This window comes from Myxocyprinus asiaticus, chromosome 34 (genome assembly GCF_019703515.2).
Source record: "Myxocyprinus asiaticus isolate MX2 ecotype Aquarium Trade chromosome 34, UBuf_Myxa_2, whole genome shotgun sequence".
Taxonomy (NCBI): Eukaryota; Metazoa; Chordata; class Actinopteri; order Cypriniformes; family Catostomidae; genus Myxocyprinus; species Myxocyprinus asiaticus.
The window spans coordinates 36,186,643-36,209,201 of record NC_059377.1 but is presented as its reverse complement, the minus strand read 5'-3'; the positions used below and the strand labels follow the sequence as shown (position 1 = coordinate 36,209,201).

The window sequence follows — 22,559 nt, the reverse complement described above, 5'->3', positions numbered from 1 at the left end:
TTTTTTGGCACTTCTCATGCACCTTACAGTCTAGCTAATCCCACAAAAGCTCAATGGGGTTAAGATCCATAACACTCTTTTCCAATTATCTGTTGTCCAATGTCTGTGTTTCTTTGCCCACTCTAACCTTTTCTTTTTGTTTTTCTGTTTCAAAAGTGGCTTTTTCTTTGCAATTCTTCCCATAAGGCCTGCACCCCTGAGTCTTCTCTTTACTGTTGTACATGAAACTGGTGTTGAGCGGGTAGAATTCAATGAAGCTGTCAGCTGAGGACATGTGAGGCGTCTATTTCTCAAACTAGAGACTCTGATGTACTTATCCTCTTTTTTTTTTTTTAGTTGAACATCTGGCCTTCCACATCTCTTTCTGTTCTTGTTAGAGCCAGTTGTCCCTTGTCTTTGAAGACTGTAGTGTACACCTTTGTATAAAATCTTCAGTTTTTTGGCAATTTCAAGCATTGTACAGCCTTCAATCCTCAAAACAATGATTGACTGAGTTTCTAGAGAAAGCCGTTTCTTTTTTTGCCATTTTTGACCTAATATTGACCTTAAGACAGGCCAGTCTATTGCATACTGTGGCAACTCAAAAACAAACACTCAGACAATGTTAAGCTTCATTTAACAAACTAAATAGCTTTCAACTGTGTTTGATATAATGGCAAGTGATTTTCTAGAACCAAATTAGCAATTTAGCATGATTACTCAGGGATAAGGTGTTGGAGTGATGGCTGCTGGAAATGGGGCCTGTCTAGATTTGATCAAAAATGACTTTTCAAATAGTGATGGTGCTGTTTTTTACATCAGTAATGTCCTGACTATACTTTGTGACCAGTTGAATGCCACTTTGGTGAATTAAAGTACCAATTTCCTTCTGAAACACCAAAATCTGTACATTATTCCAAACTTTTGGCCGCCAGTGTATATTTTCTTTTTATTACACAAAATGTTTTGGACCCCGTTTACACTTCTAGTTAGAGCTGTCCACTTGTGATCAGATCCCCCAAATCGCATCTTAACACCAGGTGTAAACAGGGTCCTATTCTGTCAGTAAATGTATTACACACAGTGACTGGTATCCTTTACCGTGTACTCTGTGCTTTCCTCAGGTGAGCATGCTCAGTAAGGGTTTTGGTGACGTAGGAGATCCTAAAGTGACCACTGGAGGCTCCACGACTGGTTCTCAATTCCTGGAGCAGTTTAAGACTGCCCAGGCGCTAGCCCAGCTGGCAGCCCAGCACTCACAAAGTGGACCTCCCAACACAGGTCCTTCTACCTGGGATACCAGCCCCACTACCTTGGGGCAATATGGTAAGAGAGCCTATGTAGTGAATTAAAGGTTTTTTAGTTCGCCTAAAAATTTTTATTCTGTCACCACTCTCTCCCCCTGATGATGATTGTTCTTCTGTAGAACACAAAAGGGAGATAGTAGGCATATGTTAGCATAGAATTGTTAGTATGTCACCTTCACTTTCATTGCATATTTTTTTTCCATATAATGAAAGTGAATGATAACTGAGGCTGTCATTCTGCCTGTCATCTCTTTGTGTGCTATTGAAAAAAAGTAATATGGGTTGGAAACAACATGAAGCTGAGTAAATGAGAGAATTCATTTATTTACTATTTCTTAATTAGTTCTTTTGGTCTTGGGTCTGTTCCTATTTGCTCTCTGAATATTCAGTATGCATCGTTTACTTTCTCTTTGCAGATATGAAACCTCAAACAGAGCCTGTGCACAGTCCCTTCACCAAACGGCAGCCCTACCAGACCACCTCTACTGCTTCCATGATGGACGCTTTCTTGCAGGACAAAGCCACACCCCCTTCTACCACCTCGTCCCTGCCCCCTCAGTCCACCCATTCTTCCTCACTGCCCCAGGCCATTACCACTTCTGTTTCCAAACCCTCTGGACCCATTCCAGGTCAGCAGAACTCTTCCAGTCCCGCCGACCTGCAGGCGTCCAACCCCCTCCCCCTACAACAGCACAAACTCAAACAGCAGAAGAAGAGGACTTCCATTACAACCAAGGTGATTGATTAAATGGCGTTTCTGGTTTGCGCATAACTTTCTTCTCAACACAAAGATGTTAGGCAGAATATTAGCCTCAGTCACCATTTACTTTCATTGCTTTTTTTCCATTCAATGAAAGAGAATGGGTACATCCTGCCTTTTGTGTTCTATGGAAGAAAGTTGTGAGTTTTTTCGTGAGCTATCTCTGTAACAACGTGTTGTGAATGCAGATTCCAGCCCTAGCGGTGGAGATGCCAGGCTCCGCAGATATATCCGGGCTTAACCTGCAGTTTGGAGCATTACAGTTCGGCTCTGAACCGGTGCTTTCTGATTATGATCCCTCAGCAGCTGTTGCTACGACAACACCCAGCAGCCAAGGCCAAAACAGCCTTTACACAAGCTCCAGCAAGTGAGTATCTCGCAACAGCTGGATCATTTTTCTTTATACATTTTCATGTGCATAATTCAGAAGTTTTGGCTACATCCATTAAAAAATGAGCCCCATAAACATTCAAATCACTTGGATTGTTTTGATATTGATGCTTTAAACTGCCGATTGTTTCTCAGTGAGCAGACATCAGTCCTGTCCAACCCCAGTCAGATGGAGCTGTACGAACAAAGAGCAAGCCAGACACGGCGCTACCCCCCTTCTGTGTCCTCCTCGCCACAAAAAGACATGCAGCCCAAAGTAAGAATCCCCAGTCCCGAACACCTTCAGCTTTTACCACCTGGAGTTTAAGGTGCAGTTTGCTCATCATTGGCCCTCTTGATATAATTGATTTTCTGACTTCAGTTACACCAAATTTAGGAAATACTGCTAATGGGTTGATGATCATCCAATAAGATTTCAGTATTCTCAGCTCTGTTAAAGTGATATTCACCCAAGAATGAAAATGGTAATTTACTCACCCTCATGTTGTTCCAAAACAGTATGACTTTTTCTTTTTTTCTTCTCTCTGTGAAACAAGATGTTAGGCAGAATGTTCACTTTCATTGCATCTTTCTCCATACATTGAAAGTGAGTTGTGATTGAGGCATTCGTAACATCTCTTTTTGTGTTCCAGCAAAGAAAGTCATATGGGTTTGGAAAAATATGAGGGTGCATAAATTATTACACAGTTTACCACAATATCAGTGCAGAAAATGCATTTAAGTCTGCAGATTCAGGCGAGAAAATTGTATATTTTGATTTTGCATTTGGTTCATGTACATTTTATTTAACTTTTTTCACAGAATGGGTTCAGTTCGATACAGACGTCACAATCTCTGGAAGGTATGACTTTAACAGAAAATGGTTTCAAAATAAGGCTCAGACATGAGATTTTTTTTTAAGTGCAGATTGAATTATATACAATTGTTTTTCCAGCTGCAGCAGGCTCTGCAGTACCTGTGAAACCAACTTCTGAATCAGTAGTCCCTCCTTTGGTTTCCAACATGGCCCCATTGGCTGACCCCTCTTCAGGTCCTCCATCCCTGCTGACCACATCCAATCAGTCCCCTCTCAGTGCTCTCGGCCATGAAGATGCCTCCCCCAGCTCATTGGCTCCACCTCAACACAATAAGTACTATGATGTTTTGTTGATGCATTATGTTTCAGTGTCCATCTATAACAATAGGGACACTAATAATGCTGTATGTCGCCCCTCAGCTCCCTACCTACACAACAGAACAGTTTGGCGCCGCCTTCAGTTCGCACTTCAAACACTGGTCTACTGGTGAGTTTGCAGTGTATTTATCAGGAAAGTTATTTTTACCTGCCTCACTTCCTACTACCTACATGGGCAGCTACTTTTGAGGCAGCATCCAAACCGAAATGGTTCTTCTTCAGAGACTGATTTGAATTTCTCTACATGGCCAGCAACTCTTAACTCTCAACTGTTAACAGTCACTCGTGTGCCACACCAAAAGCATTAAGGATTGGGCAAGATATGCAAATAACGCTTGCAGCTAATTTTGTTAGAGGCTGACATTGGCATTTGTTGCTAAGCTAATGACATGATACTCTTAACCAGAATAATAAATAGCCCACACAAATATTGAATGAAATGGACTATCTTTTCTTTTCAGTACTGAATATAATGTATTTATTATAAATACTTTTGACTACGTTATCTTGTATGAACATTTCCACTTTAGCTCATCACAATGCATTCTGGGATTATTTTATGCATGAAAGGTGCATACAATACTGCCTTCGATTTTGTCCAAACTATATTTTTGGTGTTGTGGAACAGCCTTTGTGTTGGGGGCGCAGCTACGATTATGATTCTTAAAAATACTATCTAGGTATGGAACAAAGCCTTGGTCCCAAATGAAATGTATCAAATTAAAATATTTTGAATGCAAAGTTTGACTGTTTGCAAAAGTTTTGTTTCATTGTTTTTGTTAATCTCTTATTTGCTCTCTTTGTTCTCCTTCCTTGTCTCTTTGTTAACCACCTCCTCCAACATAGCACCCAAATGTGGATGGTGATTCCAGCTTGCACACCCCGCCTTTCTCCTCTGTCTCTGCCGTGGTTTCTTCCTCTGTGCCCCTGTCCTCTTCCTCGACATCAGTGGCTCCCATCTCCAACACCGGCCCCGTCGCCCAGTCTTCATCTGTCAGTTTGGTCACAGCACAGTCCGCTCTGGGTCCGGTTAGCAGTCTGACCATGGGACTGAACAGTGGCGCTGGTGTTCCATCCATGGTCCCTCCCACAGCCGGTGCATCTTCCTCTGCAGCCTTGGCCACTGCTGCACCTGCATCGTCGTCCTCGTCTCGCAACACGGCTGCCTCAGGTGAGAAAATCATGGTGCGACGAATGATAGACCAGTGGAGTGTTCAGGAATTATGTTGGAACTGTAAAAATTATGACTGGTTTTAATTCAATTTTCTGTCGCTAGTGCCACAGAAATGAGACAGTTCACCTTTTAAAACGAGGATAAACGACAAACAATTTTATTTCTACAAAATGTATTATTGAACGCTATTATCAAAACAGGGAAAGCACCTCCAAACCTGCCTCCCGGTGTGCCGCCACTACTGCCTAATCCTTACATCATGGCTCCTGGCCTGCTTCACCCTTACGCAGTGAGTTTGTTTATTTATATTTTTACCCTTCCATTTCAGCACTAACGTCTCCTACGAATTACGTCAAGAACTTCAAAGCAACAAATATCACTAGATTATTGCCATGTTCATGTTTCTAACTGTGAGCATGCTTTGTATTTCAACACTTGTTCTCTCTTTGTCCTGCAGCCTCAAGTGTATGGCTACGATGACTTGATGCTACAGACCAGAATACCACTGGTGAGGAACTATTCGCATTTGATCAACTGAAGTATCTGACAGGATTTAACAGTACTGCTATTGTTTACGTTTGTGCAGTTTGAAGTTGTGACATTGTTTCCTATTCATCTACAGGACTATTACAGCATCCCATTTGCTACTCCAACCACAGCACTGACTGGCAGGGAAGGCAGTTTGACAAGTAACCCTTATTCTGGTAAGATACAATTTATTGTTTTGAAGTTGATTTCAGTTGTGTTAACATGCCATTTGGAGCACCTCATACAAACAGTGCGTATGGATCCTGTTCTTCAAACGTGGCTTACATAATTGGTCAAATGATCATGCAACTTATTCAGCCAAACAACCATATACTTCACTATATCTTCAAATGGTATAATTAACAATACCATTTGGGAATGTCATGGAATTTGACACATTTGGGATAAAAGGAATGTCTGAATGCACAATTAATGAAAATAAATTAATCATGATATGTACTAGTTTGATGATTAAACCACAAAAGGCTTAGATTTAATTAAACAACAGTCTGCATGTACTGTGCACTTCAAAGGGAATGTGTGAAGCCTGCAACTCGCGCTGTATCATGAGCATCACGTGTGTGTGGATGACAGAGCAGAGGACTTATTAACCTTTAAGTGCAATTATTAAATCTCTGCCTTTGCTTGTTTAATAAGCACATTATGCCATATAGCAAACTGCATATCTGACAGTAAGAAGTCTGCCATCTAAAAAATACAAACTGAAAGTGCTTCATTCGGTTTCCCGCCAAAATAAAAGCTCAATTTAACTAGACGTGTGAAAAGCGTAAACATATTACTACTGTATTATGAAATGTAATATTCTATGTAGTATTAATATATGAATAATAAAAACAATAGTTTTCATCAATGCTTTCACTAATTCTGTGATGCTTTGCTGTTCCACACTGTATTTGACAAACTATTACTTTAATATTGTGCTTTGTGGATCTGTATAGATGCTCTTTATTTGATAAAAATAATGCAATGGTATGTTGAAAAACTATAGCGAGTTGAGCAACGTCCAATGAAGGGCATAGAAATCCCAACACAACTGCAGACTCTGTCCTTTGTTTCCATGGCAACACCAGGGGCCAGTGCATGCTATTCAGTGTTCTCAGTTGTTTAATGATAAGCATCAGATTTTCAACCCACCTACTGGGGTGAAACAGTTCTCAGTAAAAAAAAAAATGAACCGCACTGTTCGCCACCCACAGTTTGGTAAGCATTTGCACCGTGGTTCATCTGCAGTCAAACAACGCATCTGTGTTGAAGAAAACACTGTTACAACCTCCGCTAATGCACCCGTGTCTCACGTGGGTCACCTTTCTACAGAGAATAGCTGTCCAATTAACTGTTAGTATGTTTAATCAGTTAATGACATCACAGTTCTTCATGCGTTGGTGTGTAGTTGAAAATGGCAAGCAGAGAACATAAGCCACTAATAGAAAAGCCCCCTACGTCATTCAAATCTCCTGTCTAGTAAGTTTTTCGATTTGCAGCCCTTAACAACAGTGATGGTCAAAAAACTTTACAAAACAGCCACTGTTTGCAGATCTTGCTCAATGCGATTGCCGTAATCTCATGGTAATACATTGAATGCACAGACAATAGCGCGCAACGCGCAGGTGATTCCGAAATGCACACATTCCCTTCAGTTTTTAAGCAGGCACTCGGTGCTCATTTGGACATATGTAAAACGATATCTAAAATGCTTGGATTGTTCAAAGATATGTTGCCCTACTCCATGGATGGAGATTTGATATTTCGGTGTATGATTAACACACCTGTACCGCGTTACAACATCCCTTCTCGTATCCGTTTTAACAGCGTTCTATAGTGATATACAGTTTCTGAATGTTGAGTTTGAAATGCTCTGTCGATGCGCATGTAGCACAATAATACAGTTCAGTTAATGTTGATTTAGTAATTAGAGTAAAAAAAAAAAAATAGTTTTAAGGACCCTAACAAAAATGAATCATGGTTTTATCATAGTAATATTATAGTAGTTATAACTGAACTAACTGCTGTAATTTATGGTCTTGATAGAATTAACCATGGTTTTACTATAATAATTTTGTAGTTACCATGACTGTATGAACCATGGTTAATTTTGTGGTTATGGTTTTACTAAAAATACCGTGGTGAATCTATGACTACTGTAGTAAAACTGTGATTTTTCATAAGGGCAAACCTGTTGAAGTGTTTAACAAGTTGAGTATTCTTCTGATTTGGCAGTAGTATTTATTTTCTGAGCTTAGCAAGTACAGAACCGTACCAAAACAGTGATACAAACCGAACTGAGAAAACTGGACAGTTACACCCCTACCAACTACTGACTCTTAGAACACCGCTGTATTTGTCACTAATTTACCCCCATTTGTATATAATTGGCTTTTGTCAACATGATTGACAACACTGCATCTGAATTCTCCTCTCTCTTTCCTAAAGCTGGTGACTTGTCCAAATTTGGCCGCGGTGATGCCTCGTCCCCTGCTCCCGCCACGACGCTGGCCCAGCCTCAGCAGACCCAGACTCAAACGCACCACACTACCCAGCAGCCCTTCATCAACCCAGCCCTTCCACCTGGATATAGTTATACCAGCCTGCCCTATTACACTGGTGTGCCCGGTCTACCCAACACCTTCCAGTATGGCCCTGCCATGTTTCCGGTAAGAGCTCTTTCATGGCCTTAAAGGAATAGTTCACCCAAAAATGAAAATCATTTTGAAAGTTATTTAAGTAAGTTGTTCCGAACTTTCATGACTGACTTTTGTGGAAAACAAAATGATTTGTTAGGCAGAATGACAATCTATAGAAAAAGATGGCATGAAATTTAATGGTGACTAAGGTTGTCAGTCCCTAACATCCTTTTGTGTTCCAGCCCCATAGAGTTATAGTGGAAAAGTATTCATAAACATATGTTGTCGTCTTTGAATTCTAAGAACATTGCCTATTTTTCAATGCTCTTCCAGGTGGCTCCTACCTCCTCAAAACAGCACGGTGTGAATGTTGGTGTCAACGCCTCAGCCACGGCCTTCCAGCAAGCGAGCGGCTACGGATCACATGGATACAGCACTGGTAATGCTTTTTCTTTTGTCAGCCCGCACACGAAGCTTAATGCCTTGTGCTGAAACTGTCAGTTCTCAGATCAGAATTAGTCCAGATTGCAAATCCATGATCATTGACATTTCTCAGTTTGTTTACTTGTTTAAAAAACACTCCTAGTAGGTTTTCAAGCCATGTTTAACTATATTAGCTTAGTCACCTCTTCAGATTGGATTGTTGAAAGAATCTAAACGTTTCCAATGCTTCATCATTTGTTAAATGTGTTTTCAATACCAGGTGATTTTTCAACAAAAACTATTACAATCACACAGAGTCAACTCTTATTTTCAGTCACAGCACTTAATTTTTAATTGTTGATCCAAGTAGTGGGGTTGCAGTGGTGTAGTTTTGGCAGTTGAGGGTTGTACCTCTTAGGAAGTCGTGGACACAAATTGATGCAGAGCTGTAAGAATATGGCCAACCTTAAAGATTATTTTAAGAGCGAATAACCTTGAGAATCCTTAATCTTTTGCCTATATGGCTTTTTCACTCCAATCCCAGTTGTGACGACAAATTACACCAGAGTTTGGGTGCAAACAGACTAAAAAGCCTCAAATTGCCACCCATCTTTAGACTGGTGGTGACATTAGAGCTTGTTTAATTCCAGGGGTGGGTGGGTTTCTGTGGAACCAGTTATGTGAGGACAATGAGGTGGTAGGGTGGCTGCTTGATTGAGGGTGGTGGGTCCACACATGCTTTCCACACGCTGCTTGCTTTTATCCATCCACCTCTTTTGAGCACCGTTTGTGGCATCCTCATCCCTTTGCTTTTCTTTGCTCTCTATTCAGATCTATCCTTTTCCTTAGATCTTCTCCATTTTTATTTTTACTGGTGTTGTATCTCTTCTTTCCTTGTATTTTTATTTAGGCTTATTTAACATAATTCTCTCATGTCTTCCAACTTTGTTAGTCCAGATGTTCTCATTTTTATTCCCACTGTCCATTTCTATTCCTTTCAGGAAGTGTCTTTCCATCTCATTCATCTAATCTTTTGTTCTTACCATCATCCAACACACTTCCCGGGTTAGATCCCTCCCCCCAGCTTGCTGCTTCCTTGCCTCCATTCCTGTGCTCTGTCCCTTTCACTCCTTCCCTCTGGCCCTGTGTGTCTAATGCTGTGGGGCTGTGGCTGTGTGTGTCTGACCGTTTGCAGGCTATGAGGATTTGGGCCAGGCTTCAGCAGGGAGTGGGGATTTCTGTAAGGGCGGTTACAGCACCGCCATTGCTGCCGCTGCAGCTGCTGCTTCCGCGCAAAACAAGCCCGCCAGCTCTGTCACCGGGCCCGGAGTGGGTGAGTGCTGCCTCACCCTAAGACCCCATTTTCCTTTCCTACTCCCTTTTCTTTCTAATGCTCTCTCTCTGTCTCTCTCCTCATTGCTCCTAACTTACTACTGGTCGAGCTTGATAAAGACATGGCAGCCTATGGTAGACTGCCTGGATTCAACCGTTTACTTACCTCTTTCCATGCAATGAACAGTGTATGGTGGAGAGGATGTGGACTTGCGTGCGTGCGTGCGTGCGTGCGCGCATTGCACAGATGCACGTAATCGGTCTCATTCACAGACACCCTGTGATTTTTCCATTTTATAATGGAATAAATATGATCAATTATGGGAACAGGAAATACATCATACCGATCAGCTTGTCATGTGTCACAAGGTTGGAAAAGTCTCAACTTGTAAAATGCAACACATCAGTTGCACACTCAAACTATTGTCTTGAGCCAAGTTAACCGCTTGCATCACTCTGTGAGGAATATTTCAAGGTCTGTGCACTGTTGTGTTTGGGGTTTTTTTTAATCAGGATTATTGCTGTAAGTAATGATATTCCATATTCTGTAAGTTTCATGAAAGTAATAAGGGCAATCAATCTTTGCCGCTTAAGTAGAATATATTCATAGCATTTTCTCTTCATGTACAGAATATGAAACATTATATAGTTACTTACTGCAGATGATCCTGATTAAAATGAGCCACAAAAAAGGTAATGCGATGCATAGATCACAGAGTGACGTGACATGCTTTTAAAGGCTTTAAACACTATTGGCAGTAGTTCCACATTTGCTGTGATTTAACAATATTTAGATTTTCCTAGTTATTGTCCTATAATATATCGTCTGCCAATATATCATGCACCCCTACCTGTGACTTAAGTCAAGACTGTCTTAAGTACTATAATGCTGCTTTAAGACATTTAAAAGGGGGTTCTTAGTGGATGAAAGAGATTATCTTCTGTTTAAAGTATTTCATGTTTATATTAATAGATTTGTCCAGCTTGTCACTTTTCAGTGTTTATCAAATGGCATTTAGACTTGCATGTCAAGCCCTTCAAGCTTGATCGCGGGCTAAATGAGTGGCATTTGAAATTAGAATGTGTCTGTTTATTATATTTAAAGATGTACTTCAGAATAGCATTTTTAATTTTATTTATTACTGAGAGAGAGAGAGAGAGAGAGAGAGAGAGAGACCTTTCAGATGTGGCCAAAAAAATGTATGGTTTACAAGGATGTTGATGGTAGAATCATAGTAAACATGTATTGTAAACTTTTATAGAGGAAGGTGTTATGTATTTATGGGTTTAAATTGGTTAAATTAATTTAGTCAGCTCCTTTCCTCTTTAAGAACAAATTTTTTTACTGTTTACACGTTTTGATAAAGTTTCTGATAAAAACTTGTATATAAAACATCCCTTTTTCTTTTCTTTTTTTTTCTGTGCATCATTGCTCTTGAGAGTCCAGTGGAAAGTGTAATAGAGGAGGGGAAAAAAACATTTGTTTACATTTAAATGGCAGAAAGAGATGCCAGACATTACAAACTCAGCAAAAAAAGAAACGTCCCTTTTTCAGGACACTGTATTTTATTTGGATTTTTACAAAAATATCTTTAACTTTACAGATCTTTATTGTAAAGGGTTTAAACCATGTTTATCATGCTTGTTAAATGAACCATAAACAATTAATGAACATGCACCTGTGGAACGGTTGTTAAGACACTAACAGCTTACAGACGGTAGGCAATTAAGGTCAGTTGTAAAAACTTAATTGCCTTTCTACTGAGTCTGTCCCTGCTCATCTGCGTGAACGTGCCTTAGGCATGCTGCATGGAGGCATGAGGGCTGCAGATGAGGCCAGGGCAATAAATTGCAATGTCCGTACTGTGAGACGCCTAAGACAGCGCTACAGGGAGACAGGAAGGACAGCTGATCGTCCTCTCAGTGGCAGACCATGTGTAACAACACCTGCACAGGATCGGTACATCCGAATATCACACCTGTGGGACAGGTACAGGATGGCAACAACTGCCCGAGTTACACCAGGACCGCACAATCCCGCCATCAGTGCTCTGACTGTCCGCAATAGGCTGAGAGAGACTGGACTGAGGGCTTGTAGGCCTGTTGAAAGGCAGGTCCTTACCAGACATCATTGCGCCTATGGGCACAAACCCACCTTCGCTGGACCAGACAGGACTGGCAAAAAGTGCTCTTCACTGATGAGTCGCGGTTTTGTCTCACCAAGGGTGATGGTCGGACTCGCGTTTATCCTCGAAGGAATGAGTGTTACGCCGAGGCCTGTACTCTGGAGCGGGATCGATGTGGAGGGTCCGTCATGGTCTGGGGCGGTGTGTCACAGCATCATCGGACTGAGCTTGTTGTCATTGTAGGCAATATCAACGCTGTGAGTTACAGGGAAGACATCCTCCTACCTCATGTGGTACCCATCCTGCAGGCTCATCCTGACATGACCCTCCAGCATGACAGTGCCACCAGCCATACTGCTCATTCTGTGCATGATTTCCTTCAAGACAGGAATGGCAGTGTTCTGCCATGGCTAGCAAAGAGCCCGGATCTCAATCCCATTGAGCACGTCTGGGACCTGTTGGATCGGAGGGTGAGGGCGAGGGCCACCCCCCCCCCCCAAGAAATGTCTGGGAACTTGCAAGTGCCTTGGTTGAAGAGTGGGGTAACATCTCACAGCAAGAACTGGCAAATCTGGTGCAGTCCATGAGGAGGAGATGCACTGCAGTACTTAATGCAGCTGGTGGCCACACCAGATACTGACTGTTACTTTTGAACCCCCACCCACCCCTTTGTTTAGGGACACATTATTCCATTTCTGTTAGTCACATGTCTGTGAAACTTGTTCAGTTTATGTCTTAGTTGTTGAAACTTATGTTCATACAAATATTTACACATGTTAAGTTTGCTGAAATTAAAAGCAGTTGAAATTGAGAGGATGTTTCTTTTTTTTTTTTTGCTGAGTTTATGTACTTTTTACAGAAGTCCTTTCCAAACTGTTAATGAAACTAAAAGGTTTTCATCTTAAATATTGCCTCTTGGCATTAATTTACTGGATTCTCAATTTTATTCTTTTAGATAGTTGATGGAATTTGTTTTAATCGCAAACATTACAAGGGCAGTCTACAAAATCTGAGATTTTATTTTATCCCAGTGAAATACTTTTGAAATATGGACACCAGATTAGTTTGTCTTTTATAATAATATGGAAATTACTGAATGTCTGCATACTACCACTGAATTTAATTTGCAAGTTTCAGCAATCACCATTCTGTGTTTTGACTTCTGCTTTAGGGGTCTCAGTGACATCCAGCAACACGGGAGTCCCTGACATTTCAGGGTCTGTTTACACAAAGACGCAGGTGAGCACACTTGTTGGATTTAGTCATCTGATTAACTCGAAGTCTTATTTCACCAAGTGTTTGATTTTTGTCAATACTAAAGTACCTTGATCTGCCCTCTTCAGTCTTTTGAGAAGCAGGGTTTCCACACAGGAACTCCCAGCGCTTCCTTTAGTTTGCCCTCAGCACTTGGGAGTGGCGGCCCTATCAACCCTCCGGCTGCACCTGGCTACGCTCCAGCTCCCTACATGCACATCCTGACCCCCCACCAGCAGCCCCACTCTCAGATGCTCCATCACCACATGCAGCAGGATGGACAGGTGAGCATGCACCTGTGTTTCAAATATCTGTCACCTTTTGCCTGGTTTTAAATTAGTAGTCAGTTTATAATGTGCAACAGGGTTCTTGGTTTTCAGTGTAAAAAATCTCCTTCAATTTATCCATTTTTAATGATAACATTTAAGGGGGTTTCTTCAGCTTTGGGCAATTGTGAACTTCTAAAAAGTAAAGAGTGTGAAAAGTAAATTCACACTCACCTTTTTGATTTTTTTTTTGTCTACTGACAATGTCCAACAGTGTATGTACATGCATCACTCAGACATTTTTGTCTGAAAGTCATGTAAATAAAAAAAAAAATTGCCATGATACCAGTGTTTCTGGAGTACCGGTAGTACTGACTCAAATCTTCACCAGCATGCTGTCTGACTGACACATGACTGCTTCCAAATGCTCACACACAAATTTGATATTTGGAGGAGGGGAAAGTAATGCACAATCAAATTAAAATCATGATATGTCCTAGTGATTATTAAACCACAAAAGGCTGCAATCTTAGTCTACATTAGCTGCGTGCTTTTAAGTGAATGTGTGAAGTCGATCGGTCATACACTGGAAACTCCACAGACACTGAGTATCATGTGTTGTATGAGATAATAGAGCAGAGAACTCAGCCACTGTGAAGTGCACAGCACTTGTAGACTATATATTTATGTAATTAAATCACAGAATTTGCACTTAAAGCTTCCATCAAAAACACTTTAAAATAAAAGCTAGATGCCTGAAATGGAAGAAATTCCAACAGAAATATATTACAACTGTAAAGTAAAATGTAGTATTCACTGTAGTAGTAGTAAATAATAATAAAATTTAAGCAATATATCACAAGCAAAAGTGCTGTTGTACTGAAAAGTTTGGTTAAAAAAAAAATGCAATAGTATGTTGAAAAGTAATTGTTAGGGGTTCAAGCGCTTAGCGCTGAAACCCTATTGTAATTGTTAAGATTATTATTATTCCGCCATAAAACTGATCGGACAAAGGGGTGCCAAAACGTTTGAAAAGGGTGGTCTGTTTGTACTAAAATGGCTATAACGCCCGAAAAAAAAGTTGATTTTACTCTTAGATTTTGAAACTCGGTACACGTGTATGAGCTCAATCTGAGGTCACAGTAAAAAAAAAAAAAAAAAAACAGCAGAGTTTGGCCACTTGGTGGCGCTATAACACGAAAACCTGAAAACAGCTCTACGCAATCATTAGTCTGAGTTGAAAATCGGCATGCAGTGTCTTTGTACAAGGTGCCATGACTGTCTATGAGGACATTGGCATATTTAAAAAAAACATGGCCGCCATCGGCCAATGAAGTTTGAGCACCTATTAGACAAGGTTATCGGAAGCTGATCGGCACAAAACTCTGTGGGCCTGTTCGACTCCTGGCCCTAGAGGTCTGTGAGAAATTTGAAAGAAATCGGCTAATAGTTTTACGCCTCTGTAATCATGTGGTGTTTCACACATACAATGGCTGTGTCCCAATACAAAGGCCACACCTTCGAAGGCCGCGAAGGTTGGACTGAGCATTGTTAATTGGGACAGTCTAGCCTACGGAGGACTGTTCTTGTCGCCTAACAACTGTGACAGCTGCCGAGTGACTAACGTTTGTACTGGACCTTTTTGAAAGTTATATTAAACTGTCTGAAAACAAAACCGGGTTCACAAACTAAGCATTTTCACCATGGTCCATTTCTGTATATAATAAAGAGTATAAACTATTTAAAATCGCATCTTGAATCACTAAAGTTTTTTTTTTTTACATTTGTATCATTAGATACTTGAGTAAGTTGAAACCCAATACTTACGTTTAAAAGTGTAATTCGGCAATATCTCTCAAAAAAAAATCCTGTCGTCACTGGCGCGCAATGAATTCTGGGGTAGGCAAGGCCGCGAAGGATCCATCTGTTGTATCCTTAATTTCACTGGAAAAGGACACATTTGGAGGCCGCATTTGAAGGAACCTTTGAATTGGGACATTTGTTGCGCAGCAGTGACGCAGTCGGGCTTCAAATGCGACCTTTGAAGGATGCAGCCTCTGAATTGGGATGCTGCTATAATTCATATAATTTGTTAGATGATCTCTTACTGAACAACTTTGCCTCAAGAACCACTGCTGTCAATCAAATCGTTCATTAAATATTCACGATTATATAAAAAAACCTACTTTTGTGAGCTAGTCCTAGGTTTTTTGCTCAACCTCAATAAAACCAATGCAGTACAATTCTCTGGACTCCTGTCAATAATTATCAAAAACAAATGTTGAACTTTACCCTTTGGGTAGCTATAACAGTGTCATTTAGAAAATGGGAGTGGTCAAGTGTACAAATAAGCCCATAATTCCTAAACAAAAACTCAGAACTTTACGAAATTAGGTGAGCACATGCAACACATGATTCTAAACAAGCATGCAGACATTTATGGAGATCGGACCATAGGTGGCGCTATGAGCTTTAAAAAGCTTTAAAAACCATGTCTTAGTAGATTGCCTGTATTGGCTGTAAATGGTCTATTCCATCTATGATCTAGGTGGTTACATGCTTGCTAAATAAAACATGATACCTTTTTATGTATGTGCTTAAAGGCCTTAAACAGCTTGAACCCCGTTAATTGCTGCTCGCAGCTATATTTCTATTTTCATTGTTAAAAGATTTAGGAATTTGAGGATGACAAAATTAAACGTTTTCTTAATGGAATTCTGATAAAATGGGGAAAACGCGGGATTTAGGACAAAATGAATTTCACTAGGGTCCTACTTAAAAAGCAATGCATACTTAATTGAGAAACACAAAGAAAAAATGCACTGGTTTTAAATTATATACATTGAAATGTAACTTTAAATTGACTGAAGGAGTGTTCAATAGCACATTACCATATTTTTCCTGTGGTATTGAAATTGGTATTGAACCGTGAAATTTCGGAGGTATTGGTACTGACAATTGACTCCGTTGCCTGTCAGTTCATTTATTTTTAAGCTGTCTTGGCACTGCCAAGTATTTTTCCCCATTCATTTGTTTTCATAGAGATTTCATAAAAATCCTTCATAAGTGTTCTAAGCCATTAACTAAACCAACCAGCTTTAAAATGAATTTACAAACTTTGATTTGAAGTAAAGAAGTATTTGAAAATCAGACAAAAAGACAAAGGTACAAGACTTTGTACTTGCCATCATTCATGAGGGCACGAAAAACAATCCTATTAAGCATTGTGAATGATGTAATTAACTTAAAAATGATACAAGTATAAAACTAATGATTAATTGAAAATACAGAAACTTTTTTTTGCAAAAGATTCAGATCTTTGCAAATATACAACTAGATTGAGGGTGAAAGGAGGCCAACTCGGTTGTTTCATTCACAGGTGGGCTTTGTAGCCCACGATCTGCGATTCTGGGACATGAAAGGGCCCGTTGAAGAAACATCCATAACTTCCACGAACTGACCTATGATGAGCTCCAAGGTTAAGCAATGATATTAGTCTGATTTCAGCTTCTTTTAATAGTATAATAATCATTCTCTGAGGAACTACACTACCCACAATCCCAATGAGAGATTCACCAGTCAGAGAAGTTGCTTTTACAGTTGTAAGGAAAATAATCAAGGATTTTTTTTTTTTTTTTTTTGCTTCAAATCAAAGTGTGTAATGATGTGATTTATCTCCGAGCTGATTGGTTCATATCCTAGACCTCCTTTGTTGAAGGATTTTTAATCATTACATAGAAAATTCATTGCGAAAATACCAGAACCAAAGCCACTGAAAAAGAGGGCAGTCACTGTTGCGCTTTACTTGATTTAAAAGTGATTTGACTTTTTTTTTATTTTTTCATTTATTTATTTTTTTTCCTCCTTTTTATTAGAGTGGCTCTGGACAGCGCAGTCAGAATGCCTCCATTCAACAGAAGTCGCAGATCAACAAGTCTGGTTACAACAGCTACAACTGGGGAGGCAATTAACACCCCTTCCTGCCCTGTCTGGTGTTCCAAAGGCTGGATTAGTGGAACATCTCCTTCTCCCCAGAAATCTCCCCTTTTCTCTTTCCTCCACGACGCTGCTGCTCCTCTCTCTGTGCAGTCACCCTGCAGTACCACCTCTATTCTCCTGGTGGTGCTGTCTTAAGAGAGCTAGCACTGTAAGGCGCCGATTGAGGAGGGGCCACGGGGGAGACGTCCTAATGGGGAGGTTCGCGCGAGTATGTGGATAGTTACTTAGGCCTTCAAGAGCTGAGTATTGAGTATTTGGAGTTTGTATTGTTAAAGAATGTGTAAGCACCTACCCCGTTTTTCTTTCTGGCATATGTAACATAGATCTGTTTTCTAAAAGGACAAATGTTTAATTTCTTTTTCCTTTTACTGGTTGATGAAATGAAAAAGAGAGGTTTGATCAAGGGAGATAGGGCTGGATTTTTTTTTTTTTTTTTTTTTTTTTTTTGGTACACGCCATTTTGTTCTTTCCCTCTTTTCTGCTTCTTGCTTGAGGACTTGCAATCCAAATGTACATTTTCGCCTCTTATTCTCCCCTGCAATGAGTTTTTACCAAATTTTAGTTTGGAAGAAGGAAGATATCCCTCTAAATCGGCTAATGCAGTTTGTGAAGTTTATTTTTTACCAAATATAAATGGATATACAGAAAAATGTATAGATGAGCTCACAGGCTTCAGATCTGTTCTGATTTTGTGTGTGTGTGTGCGCGCGCGTGCGTTTGGGGTTTTTTTTGTGTGTGTGAGAATGTGTCATCAGGGTGGCCAGTGTATGAATGTTTTCTTAATCTTTAGGCTTAAATGTGTATTCCTTTTAATTCCTTTATTGAAGCCTTGTACCCTCAATTTGTGAGAAGTGCACTGGTCACCTTAACTTTTGTTCCCCCTGTTATTTTTTTCCATTGAACCATTCTCCTTATTGCAGGGAGACTGGATTGTTAGGGTTAGTTTACCCAAAAATGTGAATGTCATTTGCTCACCCTCATGTTCTAAAGCCGAATGACTTTTCTTCCACGGAACACACAAGGCAGAATGTTTTCCTCAGTCCCCATTCACTTTCATTGTATGGGGAAAAGATGCAATTAAAGTAAACTGTAATCGATTGTCAGTCCCTAACATTCTGCCAAACATCTCCTTTGTTTCAAACCAAGAGACCTTCATGGTTTGGAAAAATGTGAGGGTCAATGATCATTTATTTTTGGGTTAACTATCCCTTTAAGGCATGGGTTTGACCTCAGCGTTTTGCCACAGGCGTGAAATTTTTTTTCTAATTTGTTTGGGGTTGTGTTGTACCAGAGAGGTCAAAGTTTCCATAGGCCACCTTATGTGTGCAAGTGTCTTTCCACAGCCTTTTTTGTCATACCTGAAGTCATTCTCCCCTTAATATGCACCACTTTCTGTACCCAAATATATTCTTTTAGTAATATGATACTTAGGAAAGTGCTGATGGACAGAATTGTACTATGGGTATCTCTTTTTTTTTTTTTTTTCTTTGTCAGTGACTTTTTGTACTTTGTGTTTTAAAAAAGGATTTAAATGGATAAAATTTTCTTGTAAATTATATATATATATATATATATATATATATATATATATATATATATATATATATATATATATATATAAAACAAGTACTGTAGTCTGTTTGATGGCTTCTTTTTTCCCCTTTCAAATCCTTACACAGACTTGTTAGCATTTTGTTTCATAATGTTTTTTTATTTTGTAAAAATATATATAAATATTAAGTAAATAAACAAAGACATTTTCATCATTTTTCGATGTGAATGTCTTTTTTAAGAAAACCAAGTTTGTGTGCCTTTTAACTGCAGTCTGCTTGTTTGTATCAGAAGTTTAAACCGTTCAATTATTAGGAGTTATTTTGCCTTGCAAGTTATGCTAAGCCAGTACACTATAAAGTTAGACAAAATTGACTATGAAACCTAATAAGACCTGCTCGGACAGTAACTTTTTTTTTTTTTTTTTTTTTATTATATGAGAACCTTCATTGTTAAAATATCTCAGTTCATTATTCATTCATTCAAATAGGAAGTGCATTTGTGATTTCATCTTACAACTAAATGTTCCCTTGTGATATGTGGTAAACATTTGATAAACAATTATATTTATGTTTCAATGGTGAGCTGCCCTGTGGGCTAGAATTAATGGTGAAATTTATGCAAACATTCACAATCCTAGTTTGTCTCTAACATTTCATTTGAAGTAATCTGATACAAATTTATATATATTCATACAGTTGAAGTCAGAAGTTTACATACACCTTAGCCAAATACATTTAAACTGAGTTTTTTTTTCCACAATTCCTGACATTTCGTACAAAACAGTCATAGAAAACATTCCCTGTCTTAGGTCAGTTAGGATCACTACTTTATTTTAAGAATGTAAAATGTCAGAATAATAGTAGAGAGAATAATTTATTCTAGCTTTTATTTCTTTCATCACATTCCCATTGGGTCAGAAGTTTACATACACTTTGTTAGTATTTGGTAGCATTGCCTTTAAATTGTTTAACTTCAAACGTTTTGGGTAGCCATCCACAAGCTTCTCACAATAAGCTGCTGGAATTTTGGCCCATTCCTCCTAACAGAACTGGTGTAACTGAGTCAGGTTTTTAGGCCTCCTTGCTCATACACATTTTTTCAGTTCTGCCCACAAATTTTCTGTCAGGTTAAGGTCAGGGCTTTGCGATGGCCACTCCAATACTTTGACTTTGTTGCCACAACTTTGGAGGTATGCTTGGGGTCATTGTCCATTTGGAAGACCCTTTTGCGACCAAGCTTTAACTTCCTGGCTGATGTCTTGAGATGTTGCTTCAATATATCCACAAAATTTTCCTTCCTCATAATTTCATCTATTTTGTGAAGTGCACCAGTCCCTCCTGCAGCAAAGCACCCCCACAACATGATGCACAACAACATGCTTCACGGTTGGGATGGTGTTCTTTGGCTTGCAAGCCTCAACCTTTTTCCTCCAAACATAATGATGGTCATTATGACCAAACAGTTACAATTTTGTTTCATCAGACCAGAGGACATTTCTCCAAAAAGTAAGATCTTTGTCCCCATGTGCACTTGCAAACTAGTTTGGCTTTTTTTATGGTGGTTTTGGAGCAGTGGCTTCTTCCTTTCAGGTTATGTAGGACTAGTTTTTCTGTGGATCTAGATACTTGTCTACCTGTTTCCTCCAGCATCTTCACAAGGTCCTTTGCTGTTGTTCTGGGATTGATTTGCACTTTTCGCACCAAACTGCGTTCATCTCTAGGAGACTCCGCGTCTCCTTCCTGAGCGGTATGATGGCTGCGTTGTCCCATGGTGTTTATATTTGCGTCTCTTGTTTGTACAGATGAACTTGGTACCTTCAGATGTTTGGAAATTGCTCCCAAGGATGAACCAGACTTGTGGAGGTCCACAGGTACACCTCCAATTCAGTACACCTATCATAAGCAAATTGCCTAAAGGCTTGACTTAATTTTCTGGAATTTTCCAATCTGCTTGAAGTCACAGTTAACTTAGTGTATGTAAACTTCTGACCCACTGGAATTGTGATATAGTCAATTAAAAGTGAAACAATCTGTCTGTAAACAATTGTTGGAAAAATAACTCTTGTCATGCACGAAGTTGATGTCCTAAACAACTTGCCAAAACTATAGTTTGCTATTATGAAATCTGTGGAGTGGTGAAAAAATAAGTTTTAATGACTTCAACCTAAGTGTATGTAAACTTCTGACTTCAACTGTATAAAATATAATAGATAGATATTGAAATTGCGTGACTTGATCATGAATAAATGTTTTGTTATACCCTTGCCTCGAGCAATATTTTCAGAATTTAGTTGAACTGAAGTGGAGGAACTGATTTACAATCTTCAAGAAAAAAGTGATACGTGGCCATTGTTTAAATACCTTTATTACACTAGTATATTATATATATATTAGACAACCATGATTTTGAATGTGATATCCGATTCTTGAACAAATCTTTTGAGTCAGATCTTTCTAATGAATCAGTTGATTTGTTTTGGTCAGACTCGTAAAGAGCCGGTTTATGGCTTGATTGGATGAACATTTTATTAACATGCGTACGACAGAGTTGGTTTTAATGTAATATCAGCGGATAGATGTCAATTATTTTTATTATAGTTTTTTTGGTAAATTGAATCTATCTAAATAACAGCAAATCTGGACACACAAATTTACAAAAACCTTTATTAACCCTAAAACAGGCAATGTGCACCACAAGATATGAGAGAGTTTATCACCCAATCTTCTTATCATTTATCATAGTAGGGTCTGTTTTGAGTATCATCTGTTTTGGGTCACATGAGTTGGTTCACATTTTCTGTGATCCTTAAATCAGCCTGATCTAAAAATCAACATTGCCCATGGTGCAGGGCATGCTGACTTTGATAATTAATTATATATTAATCTTCAGTAAAAAATAAAAAGAATAAAACTGCTAAGGTTAATTGAGAACATTGTCTTAAGATGTGGAAGAAGAAAATTAAGTCATATGTTGTTCATGCTTTTATTTAGCACATTTTGAAGTGTGCGTATCCCCTGAGATATGTCGGCAGATTAAGGGAAGAAAAAGGGTTAATCCACAATATTACATTTACACGTCATACATGCAACCTTAAAGCTAAACTTTTCTCAGTTTTGTTACACAGTGCTGGGTAGTAATGGATTACATGTAATATGTATTACATAAGATTACAAAAATCAAGTACTTGTAATTGGATTAATTACATTTTAAATATAGTCAGACTACAGTTACTTTTTATGGATTACATATTAAGAAGGCAATGGCAGTAAATTGTTAATTTATAGATCGCCCTAATCATTCTTTTCATTCTAAATCAGCATACCACTGATATACCTAGCAACGTCATTGCTGTTGATTTTATGCTCATGAAAAAAAAATCAGATCTTCTTAAACTACTTCAAAGAGTTCTCTTCAAAAAATCCTCCACGTGCAGCAATGAAAGCTATGCAGATCCTTGGCATTCTAGCTGTCAGTTTGTCCAGATACTCAGGTGACATTTCACTCCACACTTCCTGTAGCACTTGTCATAGATGTGGCTGTCTTGTCGGGCACTTCTCACGCACCTTACAGTCTAGCTGATCCCACAAAAGCTCAATGGGGTTAAGATCCATAACACTCTTTTCCAATTATCTGTTGTCCAATGTCTGTGTT

General features: G+C 39.2%; 1 protein-coding gene across 5 annotated transcripts in view; it reads left to right on the top strand.

Annotated features, from left to right (window-relative positions):
- LOC127425599 (ubiquitin-associated protein 2-like) overlaps positions 1–21,171 on the top strand; it is a 40,392-nt gene extending 19,221 nt beyond the window's left edge. For 3 of the 5 annotated variants that reach the window (XM_051671746.1, XM_051671747.1, XM_051671745.1), the window contains 17 exons: positions 1,104–1,305; positions 1,703–2,022; positions 2,235–2,413; positions 2,572–2,692; positions 3,238–3,277; positions 3,371–3,566; positions 3,653–3,719; positions 4,457–4,781; positions 4,985–5,073; positions 5,242–5,292; positions 5,407–5,488; positions 7,764–7,984; positions 8,288–8,393; positions 9,573–9,710; positions 13,007–13,074; positions 13,179–13,373; positions 17,231–21,171. In XM_051671746.1, coding sequence (XP_051527706.1) covers positions 1,104–1,305; positions 1,703–2,022; positions 2,235–2,413; positions 2,572–2,692; positions 3,238–3,277; positions 3,371–3,566; positions 3,653–3,719; positions 4,457–4,781; positions 4,985–5,073; positions 5,242–5,292; positions 5,407–5,488; positions 7,764–7,984; positions 8,288–8,393; positions 9,573–9,710; positions 13,007–13,074; positions 13,179–13,373; positions 17,231–17,326 — 2,496 coding nt within the window. In that variant the 3' untranslated portion in view covers positions 17,327–21,171. The remainder of the gene's footprint in view (positions 1–1,103; positions 1,306–1,702; positions 2,023–2,234; positions 2,414–2,571; positions 2,693–3,237; positions 3,278–3,370; positions 3,567–3,652; positions 3,720–4,456; positions 4,782–4,984; positions 5,074–5,241; positions 5,293–5,406; positions 5,489–7,763; positions 7,985–8,287; positions 8,394–9,572; positions 9,711–13,006; positions 13,075–13,178; positions 13,374–17,230) is intronic. The other 2 variants (XM_051671749.1, XM_051671748.1) reach the window with 1 other exon arrangement.
- The last annotated feature ends 1,388 nt before the right edge of the window (positions 21,172–22,559 follow it).